Here is a 20,285-nt window from a genome sequence, read left to right on the forward strand (position 1 = left end):
CAATACCATCTAGGGTAGCTATATCTTTAGATAACGAAGTTCGGAGGTGCTTGAGTCCCAGCACAATAACTCAGAAAATTGTGGGTCATCCAGGATTTTATATCTTTAATGCACGCTTGAAGTTTAGCTAACTGACCGCTTTCGTCTGGCTTAATTGACAGGTATAATTGGGTGTCGTCTGCGTAACAGTGAAAGTTAATTGAGTGTTTCCTAATAATATTGCCTAGAGGAAGCATATATAAGGAGAATATAACTGGTCCAAGCACTGAGCCTTGAGGAACGCCATGGCTAACTTTAGCGTATTTGGAGGGTTTATCGTTAACATTAACAAATTGGGATCGCTCAGAGAAGTAAGACTTAAACCAGCTTAGTGTGATTCCTTTAATACCAACTAAATGTTCCAGTCTCTGTAACAGGATGGTATGGTCAATAGTGTTGAATGCAGCAATATAATGTGGTGTTTACCACGGGTAGTACTTCTTTAAGTAGCCTCGTTGGAATGGGGTCTAGGAGACCGGTAGTTGGCTTAGCTGAAGAGACCTTTAACATTAATTGTTGACGGTCTATAGGAAAAAAGCAGTCTAAGTATGTATCGGGTCCTATCGTTCTCTCCAGCCCCCTGCGCCCAATAGTGAGCTGTTAGAAGCTGTGGGCAAAAGGTGATGAATTTTATCTCTAATTGTTATAATTTTATCATTAAAGGTCATGAAGTCATCACTGCTCAGAGCTATAGGAATAGATGGCTCAATAGAGCTGTGACTATCTGTCAGCCTGGCTACAGTGCTGAAAAGAAACCTTGGGTTGTTCTTATTGTCTTCTATTAGTGTTGAGTAATAGTCTGATCTGGCATTTCTGAGGGCCCTCCTATAATTTTTCAGACTATCTTGCCAATCTACACGAGATTCTTCCAGTTTGGTGGAGCACATTTACTTTCAAGTTTTCATGAGATTTGTTTTAATTTGCAAGTTTGGGAGTTATACCAAGGTGCTAGTTTCCTTTGCATCGCCATCTTCTTTTTGATAGGAGCAACCGAGTCTAAAGTAGTCCGTAGGCAGGCCGTAGCAGCGTCTACAAAGTTATCAATTTGGGAGGGACTAAAGTTAACATAAGGGTCCTCTGTTATATTAAGGCATGACATTGAGTTAAGTGCTGTCGGAATGTCTTCCTTAAATTTAGCTATAGTACTGTCAGATAGGCATCTAGTGTAGAAACTTTTATTTCGTATTTCTTTTATTTTCGAAATTTCATATAGTCTGGTAGTAGGAATTCGAAAGTTATTAAAAAATGGTCTGATAATAAAGGATTCTGCGGAAATACTATTAAATCGTCAACTGTGATGCCATATTGTAGCACAAGGTCGAGGGTGTGGTTAAAACAGTGCGTGGCTTTATGCACACTCTGACTGAAGCCAATTGAATCTAGCAGTGAACTGAAAGCACTACTAAGGCTATTCAACGTCAACGTCCACATGGATATTAAAATCACCTACAATAAGTACTTTGTCTGATTGAAGGACTACACATGATAAAAACTCAGAGAATTCAGATAAAAATTCAGAATACGGACCTGGTGCTCGGTAAACAACAACAAATATAATTGGCTGTACTGTTTTCCATGTTGGATGTTGAAGATTAAGAACAAGGCTTTCAAACAAGTTGTAATTTAGTTTAGGTTTAGGATTAATTAACAGGCTTGAATCAAATATGGCTGCAACTCCCCCTCCTCGGCTTGAGCCTCGTGGAATTTGAGTATTATTATGGCTGGGAGGAGTGGCTTCATTTAAACTAATATTCTTCATGGCCCAGCCAGGTTTCGGTGAGGCAGAGTAAATCAATTTGGTTATCTAATATCAATTTGTTTACCAATATTGCTTTAGACGACAGAGATCTAATATTTAATAGTCCACATTTGATTTTCCGATTCTGTTCTTTGCAGTGGTTGTTTTAATTCCAATTAGGTTGTTGAGTATAGCACCTCTTTTGTTATTGTTTGATTTAATCGGTCTCAGTAGCGCTGTGCCTCCGATTACTGATATTACTGATTCTTACTGGAATGACATAGCTGGTGTGTGGGTTAGCAGAGTTATTTGTAAAGGAGTGAGAGCTTATGGGAGAATATAACTGGGAAGTGCGTTTGTTTACGAGGTGCAAACAGTCATTTGAAGGTTTGCGTCTGCACGGCGAGCCGCAGATTCCCACGTAGCATCTGGCTGCTGCTTCTATTGGGATGAATCCCATCCCTGCTGAACAGGGAGCTATGTTCCCAAAACAGTTTAAAATTGTCAATAAAACCTATCTTGTGGGTGTTGCATGTATGCCGGAGCCAGGCGTTAAGGCCGAGTAGTCTACTAAAAAGGAAATCTCCGCGACCTTGAGATAGTAGTGGGCCCGAAATAAAAATCTTTTTGCCAGTGCTTTTTAAAGCTTCAATGAGAGTGCCGAAGTCTTTCTTTGTGCGTTCACTCTGCTGATAGGACATGTCGTTATGTCCACAATGGACCACGATGCGTTTAATAGAGGTCGGGAGTGAGGGTATCAGGTCCACAGCTTTAGCCAGGATGTCTGCAACTTTGGCTCCAGGAAAGCAGTGTGTGGCAGCATTAAAAACCTTATATCCCGGGTGATGGAGTCACCAATAATTATTGTGGTTGGGGGGAAAGCGAGCGAGGAGTGGGGGGGGACATGAATGGCCGGTGGCAGGAACAGCACAGCCAGTATCGGTTTGAGATGGACAAGGAGAAGAAGAGGAATATTGCTTACCGTTCGGTGGGGGAGATTGTTTTTGAGGAACGTTGTCGTTTGGCCGGTTCAGGCAAGGGAAGCCACCTCAGACATTTTCGCAGTGAGGCAGCGGTGCTCTTTTGTGACGACTGGTCAGTAGGCTTTGGAGCGTGGCGAGCCCGGGTAACCACGGCGGCCGTTACCGGGGGAACGTTCGGCTTCGACAGGGCATCGAAGCGACGGGAGAGGCTTAGGGCAGGAGGCAATAGAGCCCTACCCGAGGCTCTCTTTCGGCCGCGAACCACTGTAGTCCAGGATGGCCTGATGGTCGGTGTTGAACTAGAAGATGGATGTGGGCAGGTGGATGGGTCCCAGAGCACAGTATCCTGGAAGGCCACCGAGAGAGTTGTGATTTGGAGCGATTGATTTTGAGCAACGTCCAGGTAGGCGGTTAACAAGGCATCTTTGTTTTTTAAGTCCTCGGAGAGCCGACTAACTTCTTCCCTAAGGTCAGCAATTTCTTTGTTTGCTTTTTCAAGCAACAAGGAAATATTGTGGGGAGGTGGGGACTCGCTAGGTGCAGATGTAGCCATGGAGCTGGCGTTAGCCTGAAGCTAATGTTTACTAGCTACTCGTAGAAAAGGTGTAGTCCTCCACGCACAGGTACGTAGATTTGCGTAGATGCTGGCTCTTTCTATAGACTAAAGGCTACCAGGGGATTGAAAATAAACAAAAAACTAAGCAAATAGTACAACGTTTTTCTCAATAATAATGCTATTTTCCTCCGTCAGTCTCCTCTCCCTCCACACTGCGTTAGCTTCCGGTTAATCAGTATGACGTCAGTCCCAGTCGTAACACACTTAATGGAGTATGCAACTTCTCAAACTTGCAACTTCTTGCAACGAGTCGGTCTGCAGCGTTCTGAAACCTGCCAGTTCACACTAGAGTCCAGATTGGGCCGCATTTTTCTGTCCAAGCCCGGCCTGCGTCCGACAGAGCAGTAACTGAACCCAACCCGAGCCCGACAGGCATTAAGATATTTATGTCCGAGCCCGACACAGTTAAAATCTGTTTTGTTTTTCTCATACTAATGACGTGGAAAAGCCCGCTTTTATTAAGCAACTGGCAACAAGCGCACGTTAATAAGCTGTTTAATTGTTCAATGTGTTAACCTTTCCTGATTGCTTTGTTTCTGACCGTGATCAGAAACCAGGGGGGACTTCCAGGGCCGACGTTATAAAATGAATAATAATCCCGTTTCTGGTGAGCAAATGAATGAACTTGGCTTTCAGTCTGGTGTTTATTTCGGACACTGCACACACTGTGTACAAAACTTAAACTTATTCCACCAACTCTACTCCGGTCGCATCTACATGTCTGCTTCCTCTTTCTCTGTCTCTCTTATGTCTTCTGCCCACTTTCCACACACACACCCACACGCACTGAGCTCTCTTAAAGGAGCCGCAGCACCATTTTACAACTAAATGCTTTATCGTGACCGAACCCGACCCGAACCCGAACATCATTTCTAAATATCTGTCCGAAAGCCGGCCCGGCCTGTCAGGTACCGTCGGGCTCGGGTCGGGTAGCCATCGTCTAGTTCACACCAATGAGACGTGTATCACCTCCATGGCAACAACTCTTTGTACTTCCGTTCTAACTTCTGACTTAGGCTTTTGTAGCTGGATGTATCATTTGTATGAATGTGGATAACGTTAGTGAAAGCTAGAGATGAAACGGCAAAGAAACGTTTCATTTCTCTGATTCCCGGCTTTGTTCTAACGCCGCTGGGCGCTGCCTCTCTTCAGTCACTCTCTATCTCGCTTGACCATATAATGTTACCGGGCTTTACCAGCTGACTTCTCTATTGGCTGTTGAAACAGGTGACGTCCCTTAACGTACTAAAACCAGTCTCTGCGACTTGAACAGCTGAGTCGCAGCGAAACCATCAGCTGGTTTGAGTCGAACCGAGACGGGACGGTTCAGACCGCCGCAACTTCTCCCTGCGACGTTCTAAAACGGTTTTGTCTGAACTGGGCTGAAGAATATGTTAGTGGTGTAATATAATGGCATGATGTTTCATTCTATGGCATGAAGCTGGCAGCTAAACTCCATCCCAGTGACAAGCTTAAGACATCATTTAAATTAATAGACCTCAATGCATTCCTAGAGAATACAATTACATATTCATTATCACACAGTGAAACAGGAGTAACAACTGCATTCTGCAAGCAGAAAGCAGACCATACGTCACTCTGAGTCTGAATGGTTTGAATGGGAGGTAAGGTCTAGCGCAGAGACCTTTTATCAAGGCTTGTGCGGTATCTTTTCAGATCTGTCCTCACTCTAGTCTCACCTGAAACCCACTAGTCTTTGTTAAACATCTGCCGAATGCACTTCAGCCGGGTGAATCATTCAACCTAGTATTTGCTAATTAGCGGTGCATTTACACCAGTCAAAGGAAAAACATATCACTGCAGGGGCAAGCGCAAATGCTAACAACTCAAAGTAGGACACTGTCAAACAAAAACAATAATTTATCTCAGACATGACTCAAGCTCGGAAAATGAATCAGTCAGCAAGGGGGGGGGGATTTAACCACGGTAAACAGGGAGTTTTTTTTTTTTTTTTTTTTTAAGATACATTTTTTATTGTTTTTCTTTTTCATCATGAGACATACAGAACAGAGAAACTCAAATTGAACAAGAACAAAAACCCTCTCCCACCCCCCACCCTCTGCCGTCTTGAGGAAAACAGAACAAATAAACAAGCAGAAATCACACCTTGCCTAGTCACTCTCCTCTATTTCTTGTCTAAACAGGAAATTTTGATGCTAATTTAAATGCATCTACTGCTGGGAAGTGTTACATTTAAAATAATGTATTTACATTTTAAGCCTTATACTGTTATTGCGGCGCATTTGCTCCAAGTGTTTTGTTCGCTCTTGTTGATAAAGTGACCTTGTGCCAGAAACAGATGTGGTTCTCAGAAGTTTTTTTTCCAATAAAATACCAACAACTGTCTTTGTGCTGCCTCTTCTGAATGAACCTTGCACCTGTTTGCGCCTTTAAGATACCTCACTGAGCACCAACATACCAGTCACCAACGTCCGCAAAATACAAATCTACTAGGGCTGTCAGCTTTAACACGTTAATCGCGATGCGATAAAAAAATTTTAATCGCATGCCGGCATTTATTAATTTATTTTACACTTCACTCGGCTTTGCGTCGTGCCTAACAGGCTACTATTTTGACCATTTGCAGCATCGTTACTTATCATCAAGCTGCCACGTCCTCGTAACACATCCTGCTGCTGCAGGCTGCAGGCATGATGGAGAAAGACAGCAGCAATGAAATCCTGAATGGAGCTTTTTATTTCCCAAAACTCCTGGACGGCTCGTAGACAAGTCGAAAGCCATATGCACGTTGTGTAAAGCCGAATTAATATATCACCGAAGCACGTCAAGCTTGAGCTACCACCTACGGAGCTAAGCATAGTAGTACAGTTAACGTGATGCTAGACCACCGGCCCCCGAGAGGCAGGGGGAAAGATGAATGTTGGGAAATAAGAGGTTGCTGTGGCCCGCCGTACATGTTAGTTTCACCAGCAGGCAGCAGCGGTGGCCGGAGCGGGCAGCAGAGGCAGCCGGAGCGAGCAGTTGCGGCGGCCGTAGCAGCCAATTACAGGGGGACATCCCCAGCGGTGAAACGTGAACGGGGGCTGGAGTATAACCTAGCTAGGTGGAAAGCTAACGCTAGCCGGCCACCTGTTCCATCAATCCTGCTTGCAAGTGTCCGCTCATTAGACAAAAACTGGACTACATCCAACTTCAACGAAACTCCCAACAGTGTACCGGATTATCCAGCCTGTTTCTCTGTCGCCGGGTAAGAGTGGAGATGGGCTGCGTTAACACGGACTTGTGCAGAAATGAGCTGCTCATTAACCGGTGATCACTGCACGTCAGTGAGAAATCAACATTATTTAGGAGTTACTAAACACTATATTGACTCTAGTAAGGATAGGGATTTTTTAGTTTTTTAGTTAGGTACTTGGAGGAATTGTGCAATGACGACTAATTCACACATTTTTTCTTTTGTTTACAGTAAATAAATAATTACAAATCTTAAAATCAAGTTCATAAAGTAACTTTCTTTGCATTCATTTGATTCCCAATCAAGATACACTGGTAACAATTGCTTTCGATTGTTAATATGTACTTAAAAACTGCTCTGAAATGCAAAATAATAGAATTTTAATCATGTGAAAAAATATGCGATTAATCGCGATTAACTATAGAAATTCAGCGATTAAAAAAAATGTATTGTTTGACAGCCCTAAAATATACCAAACAGCTGCTTGCACTTGTTGTTACGGCCCCATGAAAGTAGGGCCCTTAAGGCAGTTACAGACCAACCAGACGGCCGACCGTTGGCAGAAAAGGCTCAGGGATCAGTCTCCCCGAGTTGGTCAAAAAAAGTGCCTCGGAACACGCGACGAGACGTAATATGTCTCCATAACAGCAGGTGGCACTAATCTGTATTGTCGCCCAGAAATGAAAACCCGCAGCTGGCTGGACTGGACTGCTGCTTCCGGATTTTGGATTTTTCAACCGGCCATTAATGGCGACTCATTCAGAATACGATCTCATATTGTACTAAAATAGTTCACCGAAATGTGTTTCTGAAAACATTTTAAGCGAGAAATAGGCCATGCAGTTGCTGAATCTGTCTTCATTTCAGATCGACAAAGGTCAGTTTAAAGGATTTTCGTCAGATTTTGAGAGGCTTAGTCACGCTCATCCCGCTCGCCATTTCCAGGTGAGTGCCGACTGCCCTGTCTCCGACTGAGCATGTCAGGTCGGCCAAAATGAAGGCCGACGGCTCCTCCAACGGACGACGGCACACACCGAACAGACTCGAGTCACCGACCTCGCCAGACTGTCCAACGGCCGGTTATTGGCCCAGTGTGTAACTGCCATTAGTCTACAATAGCAGTTAAGGTCTGCCCTAAAGGGCTGAATTGCGTAACTACCCTCAAATCTGCCTGGTAGTATTGGCCAGTTTCCTCCTAAATCATTTTTATATTCTTCACAAACGACCACATTTGGATCTTTAACAAGACTAAGGCTGTGTCTGAAATCCCTCCCTTTCACGCATTCATTTAATAGTTTACTCTATAAGTGAGCAGTAAATTGCGATTTCAGACACTTGGTTTGCGCCATCAAAATGACATCAAACTATTTTTGCTCAAATTTTTTGCATTAATAAAAATGCACTGTGGTGCAGTTAGCGGAAAGTCGTGTACATGCCATCAACATTTATTTTCTTAGTAGAAAATTACGTACTGCTGGTATCTAGTAATAAAAGTAATGGACAAAAAAAATGTTGAACTGATGAAATGTTTAAGGGCTCAAACAAAGGAATGTCTGTACAATAGGCCATGGCAATCAATCCAACAATTGTTGATGCATTTCAGTCGGGGCCAAAGTTGTGAACCAACTGGCCGACCAACCAACATTGTCATTCCTAGAGACAAGTCTGCTGGTGTAAAGTGCTCTCAATTTGAACAGGCAATATGTGTCAGTAGAAAATATAGGAATCATTTTTATATAAGACTCTGGAACAAACCACCAGCTTGTCTTTTCAATTTAAATGTTTAGAATAATTAAGTGAAAGAGAGACAGAAAAAAATAAAAATAAATAGAGCAAGTGGGATTAAAATCAATACAAAGCTGATAAAAGATATATGGAAAATGGATTTTAGAGGCGAGGCGTGCTATAACTTTCAGTGCGGATCATCTCCCGTCTAACTGTTTCTACAGTTAGCTTTGTTTTATTGTGACAAAGCAAAAGTCAAACTTTGGGATGCACCAACAGCTATGGCTGGTGAACTAAGATGTTCCTGGTAGAAGAGAACAAGTTATAGAGCAGGGGTCTTCAAAGATTTTTTTAATCCAAGGACCCCTTAGCTGAAAGAGACACAGAGTAGGGACCCCCTACTAAATATAGTGTATTTGCACTTAAGTGTAACTGTTTGGCCACCATAGTGTCTACCTTACTTATAGTAAGCTTATCTTCAATGTGTAAATTAGGGGGCTTTCATGGCTACCTCGTCTGGTCCGGACTTTCGGACTTTTCGGTTTGATCCGAACCAAAATTACAGGTGTGAAACCTCCCCTGGACCAGAAGAGGTAGTCTCGGTCTGGATCAAACTGAACCATGGTCCGGTTTGTTTCTAGTGTGAAAGCATTTTTTGGATGGTTCGGACTTTCGGACCAAATACAGGAAGCTCTGGCAGGATATCTTTGTGTTATAAGACCGGGGAAGCTCCTTTAAGGAATAGCTCAGTGCTTAGGACATAGTTTTGTCACGTATAGGTCTTTAGTGCACTCGCATAACCGCAGCGTGAAACCAAAACTTACCGGATCAAATGCTAAAACATGACCCTTGGTCCGGACCTTGGTTCGGACTTTCATGTGTGAAAGCCCCCTTAATTATTTTATTTTTTATACAAATACTGTAGGCCAATTTATCTTTGCTATTAAAATGTTGAATTCATATTAAGGTATATCTTCAGACATATTTTAATAAAAAAAAAAAAAAAAACTTGAAAAATATTTTTTTTTTTAAATAATTTGCCTGCACTATTTCTGAGGACCCCCTTTTGAAGATCTCTGTTATAGAGAACACGACATAAATTGAGAGAAGTACAGGAGGGCAGAGATGAAGAGGAAATTGAGGGATTATTACCGACAGCAAGTTGGCCAAACTTTAATTGGATGAGGTGAATAAGAGAGCGAGTGTGTGTGGCTGCAGAGAGGAGAATGTAAGAGAGGGCATGTACATATTACATTTTGAGGAGGGAAATAGAAGTGGATCTTGTATGAGGAAACTACTATACTGCTCCCACTACTGGGAGGTGGAGGAGGAAGGGGAGGAGCACAGTGTCTCCCACTGGTCCCCACGGAGCAAGCTGTCTTCTACAGCTCATTACTCCTTCAATCAGCCTTCCTGTTCCAAGTCTCCATCTTTATCAGTCATGTGCTGGAGGGACTGCTGGGTGATCTCAATTTTAATCTGCTCTGTCACTGCCCTACAATATACATAAGACATATCACACTGAGTTTTATATAATGATCTAAATTATAAATATGACAAATACAGTTGATGAAGGCAGTTTGCTGAAACTAAGCTGATTAGTTTTGATTCTTACTATTCTTGTTTTCATCATTTTGATCCATCTGTGGCTCTGAGAAGTTTGTATCTCGCTCTTTTGTAAATGACGGCAGCTGTAGTCGACTTTTCCAGTTTCTGCCTCCTTTTTTCCGCCGCAGGTTAAAAACACATCTTCCGACTGCACCTTGGCTAAGAACAAGTCGTTCCTAAACTTTTTTCTGCAAGGGCCACCCTCAAGGACCCACATCTCAACAAAACATGAAATCCGCATCTTTAACTCAAATTTTCAATCAGTTTGAATTTACGGGGCAGAAACATGGCGAACCCTGAGTTTCCGTTGTCCGGTAATTACTGGTCATTGAACAAAAAGAAAATGATGAGTCTCGAATTGTCTCCGGTCAGAATAACCGGAAGAAATAATTCCCTCGGCACAATTTGAATTGTGTTAAAATAGGCTCCAGTGATTTTCATATCTTTCGTTCTATTAAAACAATAAACAATCATGTCTGAATTGTAGACAGTAGTTTGAATTGTTTGATTTCCTCTGCCTAGCAAATGGAAAATTGGCCTATTTTAATTCAGATCGGCACAATGTTATGTGCATTGATTTCATTCTTTTGGCCTCTCTCTCTGTGGCAAGTAGCCTACATTTCAATAACAAAATAGTATAAATCTACATCCCTTGTTGATATAGCCTGCCTATCAATTGTTTTTTAAGCGCAATAAACACAGAAAATATTGATGATGAAAATGAAACCTTCCAGGTCACATGACTGGCTCCAACATTTTCACTCTTTTTCACACTGGGCGAACCACAAAAGCGACAAGCAATGAACTCCAAACCTTCTTAAACAGAAGCTTACCAAACCTCTTGGAAATGTACGGGCCAAACACAATAACTGATGAAGAGCACTGGAAAATTTACTAAACAAGAACACATTGAAACACAAATTAATGCAGAAAATGGGGCTGGATTGGGCATACCCTGAGGTAAACCTCCCTCGAGCATGACCAGACATAGCCTGGCTCCGCCCTCCTACGTACTTCCGCTCAATTTTCATTTTCCTTCAGTACACCGTCTGGGTTTGCGGTATAGTCTTGGGTTTTCTCTCCAGCCAAATCTTTGGCGGACCAATCAGCGAACAGAGGGAGTGGCTGAGAACGATGATGTTGAGGTTGTGCGCTAGTTTGAGTTGTAGTTCCGTAATGGCGGCAGAGAAAGATGCGAGAGAAGCCAGTCGGTCCATTGTGGCAACGCTGCCGAATATCCAGAAGTTAAAGCCCGAGCAAGAACAATCTTTGCTGAGTTTTGTTGGTGGCCATGATGTTGTAGCCCTCCTCCCCAAGGGGTTCGGGAAAAGTTAGATTTTCCAGCTCGCTCCGATAGTGGTGAAGGAGTTGGCTAAGGCTAACGCTAGCGATGCTAAGCCGACGTCACGACCAAACGTTAGCGATTGGTTATGGCAGATCCAGAGTGGCTCTGGGCAGATCCAACAGTTTTAAACTTCAACAGAGTACCGCCTTTGAGGAAGTTAACACTTGTCAATGGAGAGTGGCCAGATCAGACAGGCCTTAACCCAAAATCATCATGGAAGGAAGCTGAAGAGACCGCCCGACACCGAACCAGCTGGAGAAAGTTCATGAATGACCAACGCTTCCCAAAGAGCAAAATAAATTAAATGAAATGATACATTAAGTGGCTGGATTTAATGTATATATACAGACGGGTGACAAATTAAAGGAAACACTTGAATAATTAACAAACAAATCAATGTTTCCATACAGGACACGAGTCATCACTTAATGGTTTGATGAAATGTATGTTCAGTCTCCAGACCTCCACCCAGTATAACACCTAGGGAAGATTCTTGACTACACTCTCAACCACCATCAGCAAAACACCAAATGAGGGAACATTTCTTTGGAAATATAGTTTTCAACATTCCAGTAGAGTTCAGAGAATCTATTCTAAACAGCACTGAAGCTGGTCTGGTAGTGCTCCACTCCATTCCATTCGTACGTCACCCATCAATTCTGTCCGCTTTCAACTCGGCGCACATGAAAAATGGCAAAATCTGACATCTTATGAAACCAATCACAAAAGACACTATTAAACCACAGTATATAAAAGATTGAGATATTTTAATTTGTATCAGCATATTCTTTACTTGGCATGCCGACACTCACTTTTTGTGATCCTTCTGTATCAAAATACATAGAAATGACATTTTTGTAAAAATGTTTAAATTGACATTAAGGATCTACAGTGCCATTTCACAATTCTGACCCGACATTCTAAAGTTCCAGTCAAGCATTGAGTGAAACTGAATGGTGATGACCTTAGTGAGTCATCTTCAAGAAAAAAACTTTTACCACAGACCACATTGATGTCTTTAAAGTCTCCATTCAAGGCATTTTCAATTATGCAAAAAGGACTTCCGTTGCTTTTTGGTGAGATTTACAAACAGTGGCCTTTTATTTTGGCTTATGCACTTTATCATTAGGATTTTGCTATCAGTATGTACTGTATGTATGATGCTTTTCGGAAATCCACAGAGATAAGGCAAATGTGTCTGAGTTATGCAAGAGTTCCCTTTGTAGAGGGAGGAAGATGAGTGTGTCAACATTTTAATGTTATTAAAGCCAAGGCTTCAGAACAAGGACAGAGTGCAGTGGGGTGTGTGTATGTGTGTGTGTGTGTGTGTGTGTGTGTGTGTCAGGAGGGAGCCCAATGAACAAAAGAAATACAAGATGGGGTTATTTAAGCCCTTGCTGCTGCATTTCTATTAATCTCACCTGTGTTCCTGTTCTTAAAGGTTCACATTAAGTTACAGCACATACACGAAGATAATGAGATGCTACTGTACTTCACCATTGTGCCCTATCAAAGCCGAGCAGCAAGGTTGAAAGGCTTGCACAGCAGCATCTGTATTAACAGCAGCGATGCACCACCTGTGTGTGCAGAGGTGGAAAAAGTACTTGAAAACTGTACTCAAGTAAAAGTACTGTTGTTTTAACTTGGCTGACAGCGACAGCAGCAGCCACTTGTTGTCAGAGAGAGGAAATGAGTCGAGTCAAGTCAACCTCTGGCCTCTCAATCCCCAATCAACGACTGAGTACCACTGATCTTGTTCAGATGTGAAGTACACCAAAGGAACAGAGAGAAAGACGGCATGGAGGAAGAGACAAAGAAAAAGAGGAGGAGAAAGTTGAGATGTAGTGCCTCGAAGCATTGTATCCTCTCGCCGCGATCGATTCACATAAGAATGTGTGATTCTGGAAACCTTGAAAGTCCATACAAAATAGGGCTGCCATTTTTATTTTTAAATTCTAACTACTGTTTGAATGTGGAAAAAAATATTCAATTCCAACTGTCCTGACTGGTTTGAAATGTAAATTCACAGAATATAAGCACAACTCTGATCTGCTGAATGCCCATTATTCCGTAAAAATGACACCAGGCCATTGTTGTTCTCTTTATTACTGCAAAATGGACAACTAGTGTACTGTTTCACTCTGGACAAAAGTGGCGGACCAGCTGACAAAACAACTCTACCATCAGCCTGACCCACACTTCTAGCATGGCTAAAACATCCACCCTGCGCTTTTCTTGCTTCATCTATTGTTTCTTTTTCTTCCTTCCCCTGCAACTCCCTGGTGCCTCCCTATTTTCAGACGCTCACCCACCCCTCCCAAATCCATTGCAGACGTGGGGAAATCCCTTAAAGATGGTGCTCCATCAGTAATGATTTTCTGCTCAGCTGAGCAATGAAAGGTACACATGCACTCACTCTGCCTCTCTCTTTCTCTCTCTCTCTCTCTCTCTCTCTCATCAGCCATCCCTCAGTGCATCTCATTAAAGTTTTAAAGTCAAGGTAAGCCAGCAAATCAGTGAATCGCTCCATCCGCCCACTCTTACCTCCACCCCATCCTCAAGGAGAAGACAGCTCGGCATGTCTCTATTTAGAAAATAATAAGCGTACAGGAGAGAGGCAACAAACTGTGTGAAGAAGGAGGAAGAAGTGGCGAAAGGGATCTTCAGTATCTTTGGAGACTTGTGAAGATTTCCGGATCGTAGCGAAAGCTAGGTGGAGGAGGCTGTATACTATGTCTGAAAATTAGTAACGTCCTTCTCAGAAGCACACAGTGTTGCCTCTGATTGCATTTGTGGCACCTTTATATACAACATTAACGTACATAAAGATCTTTTGTAATCTGTATGTGTTCTCTGTTTATATTGAGCTCTTTTCATGTGTAATTAAAGGCTGAATTAATTCATGAAAAAATGACAGGTTTGAATATTCTCTTATGCTAAATAAGCTTATCAAACCCAACTATGTGAGCTATGTGAGGAAATATTATATATAATAAAATACAGTAATTCACTGCTATGAACCACTGAAACTTGATGTTTGCCCTGCAAGCCATAGCACCCATTTTTTGGAGGCAGAAGGTATTAAGGAATAGTTCAGTCAATATTATTCAGCAGGCTTGTTGGTATGTTGGTAAGGGATATCAATATTAATGGTATAATACTGAGGCCTCATTATGCTGAAGGTCAATGGTCGGGTGTGGATTGAGAGTGCAGAAAGATAAACAAAACATTTCTGGCAGAGAACAATTCGGCGAGCTGTAGGACACCTCCTAAAGGAGACCACTCATTCTCACTTACTGTACACGCATGCATTCTTTCCTTCTTTCCTCCGACAAGGACACACGCACACACCCACACAATCACTTTTAAAGAGGCCTTTGTCACAGCAGACATTTTGACTTGAGACTTGGCTTTGTTCCATTCAAGTATCCAAGTAACCCATGACGGTAACAATATCAGGACCTTGAAGTCAGACAAGTAGCTACATTGCACGTCATGGAAAGCTGGGTCCAGACTAGTTTAATGATAGCCAGACAGATTCTTTTAAGAGGATGGAAGAATGAAGGGGTGCCTTCAAACCAGGAGTGGGCTTGTGAGTTTGCCAGATTGGATGTCTAAATTAGAAGTCGCTATGTTGCGAGTTGTATGTTTTGTATGTTGTTAAAAAAAATAAAAACTGTTAATCACACAAGAAAATAGCTACATTGAATTTAGCCAGTATTAATTTGATTATTTACACCTGTGCTTTTCCTCCTGTGACATTTAGTGACTATGGAACAGAGCCGCAGGAAACAAAATGTTAAAAAAAAATGATTAAAAAGAATTTCAAAAGTAAACAAATTTTCTCTTTAAGTATTATACAAACGTCTGTGATGTAGTGAGTGACAACTCATACATACATGTAGGGCTAGTTTGCCAACTACTGCAGTTGGCAAGCTAACCGCAAACACGACAGCCAGCCTGGAACATGCTATCGCTACTCAGTCGCAAAAGCTTTCCCGGCTTGGTGGATTTTTGTCAGTTATTATTAGCTAACTGTTTGCTAAATGCAAGTTAGCAAGCTAGCTAGCGGTCACCGTTTTAAACTTACTGCGTGTTCACAGAACCTGGACTTTCTGTTGAGTTTGGAGTTCAGTTCAGTCTTGGGCTGAACATAGACTGTATAAAGACACACTTCCACAGACACGGTCAGAGCGTCTGTAGCTAGCTAGCTTACAGCTAATGTAAGGTGGTTCAATTGGCTGTTTGGGGCAAATAAACACAAACGGTCCAGCGGTAAATAGCCATGCTGCAAGGTGAAAATTTGCTTCGCTTTCTGTCAGAAAACATCATTACAAGGGAGTAAAGAACAAGTGCAACTACCTCACATTTCAAACCAGACCTTTTTTGAGTAACAAACTATCACTTAAAAAGGGCTGGGTATCATTTGAATTTTTTAATACTGGTGCTAACATCCTATCTTAGTTTTGGTACTCACACCGAGAAAAATAGTTTTCAATAACTAAGTTTGGAGAATATGAACATGTTTTTTCTGAAAAAAAAAAAAAAAAGTATTGACAAGGGATCAAATGAATAGCAGATTTAACAGTATTTAGCGTCAGTATTTAATGTTGCCTTAACACAAGCAGCCATACAAGAAAGTTACCTGCATAATACAGTCTAAAACTAGCAAAGTTAGCTGACTTGCTGATTTAAATGAGGAACTATCTGATAAAAGAATAAGTAAAGACTTCAAATCTTTCCAAGCATTGGAAGCCAACATCCAGGATGTGGAATTACAGTACATATGTATGTAGAACATGAATGACATATTTATATGTGTGTGTGTGTGTGTGTGTGTGTGTGTGTGTGTGTGTGTGTGTGTGTGTGTGTGTGTGTGTTTTGTGTTGACAGGAGATCGGAGGTGATGCAATCACCTTTGCATGGGCATGCAAGCCCCACACAGTCAGTGTGCCCCACACAGAGCCGACTGTCTGATGCAACCTATGTGCTCCTGTGGTTTAGCTTGAAGCTCCATCAGTGCAGTCCTCTGAAAGATGGACATTTACATCAGGCCACTGTATCAGCCAAGCCTGAACACATTTCGCCTGAATATCTTTCCCCCCTTTTTTTTTTTACTGAATCCTCCTCTGCAGGGATCATCATCCTTGCGTCGCGGAGGATGATGTCAGTTTACAATTTTCATCATAGCTGCATATTTCTCATCATAGCTGAATACTGAGCAGGGTCGGCGCTCAAAGGAAGTTTTTTTTCGCTAAACAGGACACATCATAGTGTCCTCAGAGTGTCAAAGCAGTGATCCAACCTGCCGCTAACAGGCTTTTCAAATTAATGATACAGTACACGTTCTACAGCATGGTTAAAAAGGAAAATGTGTGCTTCTGTGTGAATATAAGATAAAAGAAAGTATTATCTAGCAGAAAATTAATCTACAATCTTAAATTAAAAAAATAAAATTCTAAGCTTTTAAAGGTACTATGTGGAATCTTCAGAAAATCCTTGTTATATTAAAGACACCAGTGGCCATTAAGTGAACGTTGAAGTGACATAGACAAGAGGGAAGGTGATTGACTGAAATCATGTTGATGGATGAGATAAAAGGTAAAATTACACTATTATTACAGTTTGATTGATGTTTTGCTCTGACGACAAAGGGCCCTCCATGAATCGAATGCCCTGCGGCTGTTGACCCTAGTTTTCCCCGGCCGTCATCGGTTACATTGCCGTTTGGCCAGAAAAGCTTACTTTGATCAAACTTTTTTTGTGTGTGCTTACGTGGACTCTGTGTTGTGGTGTGTGCCGGTCGTTTGTTGATGTTAGTAGACTCCATTTCTGAGCTAACGTTAGCTGGTGTTGCAAACTGTTGGCACTGCAGGGGAGGCAAGTTTGCGTTTCCTAGGATGGAGAAAGAATGTCCCGCCCTACTCTGCCTCCGATGAGCTAGTACTCGGTGCCTTTGTTGGTTGGATTGGTTAGGTTCAGGCACGAGGAGTGAAATCGGTTAATGTAAGAAAACCAGGGTAAGCCAATTAGAGGCAGGGTAAGATAGAGTAGGGCAGGACATTCCTTCGCCATTCTACGAAAACCCATATTTGCGTAGGGGAGCAGAAGAGAGGCAAGGCACTCAGGCACGCGCATAAACGTCACAGCCTTTGGATTTTCCTGTTAAAAACATCCCGAGTCCTTTACATAGAAATCAGTCTACAGGCTGTTATTGGCCACCGAGAAATTTAGGGACGGATACGTTACGTTACAATCCGTTCACACATTGGCAATACAAAGCTGTCAATACATGTACATTGCTTAACATGGTGCCTATAAAATATAAACTCATACTAATTAATAGCCTTGGAATGTTCCTCTGTGGGATCTTTGGAGTGATTTTTGGTCAGTAGGCATTCAAACAGGATAGGTAAGCCACAGCAAAACTGAACTAATCATGAACAGAAAAGTTATTCAAATTCTTCCAAAGTAGAAACTTCCTTTAATGTTTCCTTATCCACTGAGAAAGACCAAAACCACACAGCTCCTGTGTATACTACATTTAAAGTTTCTCCTCCCTGTTTGAGTTCATGGTTAGAATATACTGCTTAAATGTTAACAGTTAGGTGACAAAAATCCCAGCTACCACTTACTTAAGCAGAAATTTAAGGCATATAGGGAATGTACCATCTGGAACGTTTCAGACTTTTAATGCCTAATAACAAAGTGTGTGGCAGAGAGAAAGGAAGGGGAAATGTGAGGGGAAGCCTTACCATCGGAGGGCGATCTTGATGGGCGTGGTGAGGCAGGAAGTGAACAGGTCTGCTGGGAGGTCCGGGTTCATGGGCAGCAGCTCGCTGGCCTCGCAGGCAGCCAGCTGGATGCAGTTCTTCATGGAGGGCGGCAGGGGCATCTGGGCCAGCGGGTGGCTGGGGTTGATGGCTGCCACCTGAACAGACAAAACATGACAGCGTTTGTTCACATTCACTGGGCTGCAACGACAGCCTGAGCCACATCTAGAAATATGTAAACTAAAAATGTGTCAGTGTAAAAGAATTCAAATTCATATCAAGAGATATGTTAGAGCTGCAGCAACTAGAGATGTTCCGATACCAGTATACCAGAAAAGCCTCCGATACTGCCTGGTATTTGTAAGTAAATCGACTTTATGCACCGGTCCGATACCACGTAAAGATCAGGTAGCTCTGGCTGTGAACTCACATACTGTCACTAAACAAGCTGGGATTTAAGTGAATGTTGTTTTTTTCGCCTGTTGCTTTTAAAAGGCATTATGTACAGTAGTCGTTGTTGCAGTATTGAATTACAGTTGCACTTACACTATGTTCAGGAGGTTTTCCTTGCTCAGAATGGGATTTTTTACATTTTGAGCATCAAAGACTTAATTTCCTGCATTTTGATACATTTCAAGGTACCAATTTATGGTGAAAATGTCTTTATTTATGTCAAGAAAACACAAAATGGTGGCAGGTAACAGTTAAATATGACAAACATATAACAAAAAATAAAAATTGGATGGAATATAATGGCGTAAAGAGGCTTTCACATCCGGGACCTGGGCCCAGATCCGACTACTTTACCCCAAAGTCCAGTTCCTTTAATTATTACAAACAGGGCTTGACAGTAACTTTTTTCCCCAGGGAGCACGTTTTGCTCCTAAGTTGAACATTTTAAGAGTGCTATTACTCTTGTAGCTAATTTGTGCAATAATACAATCGTGTTTTGAATACAAAACGTTATAAAGTGCAATGTTGTCTATTTTGACACCAAAGCTTTCTCTATGCAGGAAAACCCCTGCATGTTGTTATAACGTAAGCAGTTATCAGACGTTTCTGCTAGGCTAGCTAACTAGCTATGGTAATGTTAAAGGTGCTCTAAGCGATGTCACGCGTTTTTTTAGGCTACAACATTTTTTGTCACATACAGCAAACATCGCCTCACTATCCGCTAGCTGCCTGTCCCCTGAACACACTGTAAAAAAACAACAACAAAAAACACAGTCTCTGTAGACAGCCCAGGCTCCACAAACGGCAACAATAACAAACTGTGCCAACCTGCACCACGAAAGATACACAAACAGTGTTCCAGCGTTCCAGCCAATAACCGACAAGAAGGAGTTGGGGGTGAGGGTTGGGGGGTTAGTGCGCGGAAGCACGGAAGGGAGGGGGAGGGGACGGGATGAAAAGGAGGGAGGGGCGAGCTAATTTCATTTTGTTTTAAAACACTTAAAACGTCAACAAGAAGTAACGTCACCCAACATCGCTTAGAGCACCTTTAACATCAACCAACCAGTGTTAGCAGCTCTTTGTGTTGATATTGAAGCCAAGGTGCTACTGTATGGCTATCCTCACTGAATAGCTAGGGAGGACCCACCATTTGTTTTGCTTCCTACGCCCATGGTTAGTCTACTAAAACTTTCTTTAGTCGAGGACAGCCCTGGACGACAGAAAGAGACAGGTTGATGAACTTAAGCTAAAGCTCAGATAAGACATGAAACGGAAGGTCAGAGACAGACTAAAGAGTAGCAGCTCCAGACGGATGCAGAAAGATGTGTAGTGGAGAAAAGAGGACGAATTACAAAGAAGGAGGAGACCTCTTTGCTACCTCCATATCTGAAGTATAAACATGTTAGGAAACTAATCTGGAGACTCAGTGTGAGTTTGTTCAAATGGCCAGCCGGGGCAACAGGTGAAGGCCTTGGCACCCTGTTACCACCTACACAAGCCTGCTCTAACTGTTGCCATTACTGTTGCGAGCTGTTGGCATCAAATCATCGCTGCCAGAAAACTTTTCTACAACTGTTAAATCTGCTATTCATTTGATCCCTTGTCAACCTTCGGGAGCAGACTTCTGACTGCTGAGACCAGAAATTCATCCGTTTTTTTCCAGAGTGAGCTCATTCTCATTCAAAAGTATTGTATTTATTATCGGCTGAACCTTTTTTTTTATATATATATATTTATAAGCTGCTTTTTGTGTATACCACATTAAAATGGAAACAAGCGGAGTTCATC

The 20,285-nt window shown here is 42.1% G+C and overlaps 1 protein-coding gene across 4 annotated transcripts in view; it reads right to left on the reverse strand.

Moving 5' to 3' along the window:
- rptor (regulatory associated protein of MTOR, complex 1) overlaps positions 1 to 20,285 on the reverse strand; it is a 231,411-nt gene that overhangs the window by 117,527 nt on the left and 93,599 nt on the right. For all 4 annotated transcript variants that reach the window (XM_078265674.1, XM_078265658.1, XM_078265666.1 and 1 more), the window contains exon 7: positions 18,027 to 18,202. In XM_078265674.1, the coding sequence (XP_078121800.1) occupies positions 18,027 to 18,202 (176 nt within the window). The remainder of the gene's footprint in view (positions 1 to 18,026; positions 18,203 to 20,285) is intronic.

This window comes from Sander vitreus, chromosome 2, assembly GCF_031162955.1.
Source record: "Sander vitreus isolate 19-12246 chromosome 2, sanVit1, whole genome shotgun sequence".
Lineage (NCBI taxonomy): Eukaryota > Metazoa > Chordata > Actinopteri > Perciformes > Percidae > Sander > Sander vitreus.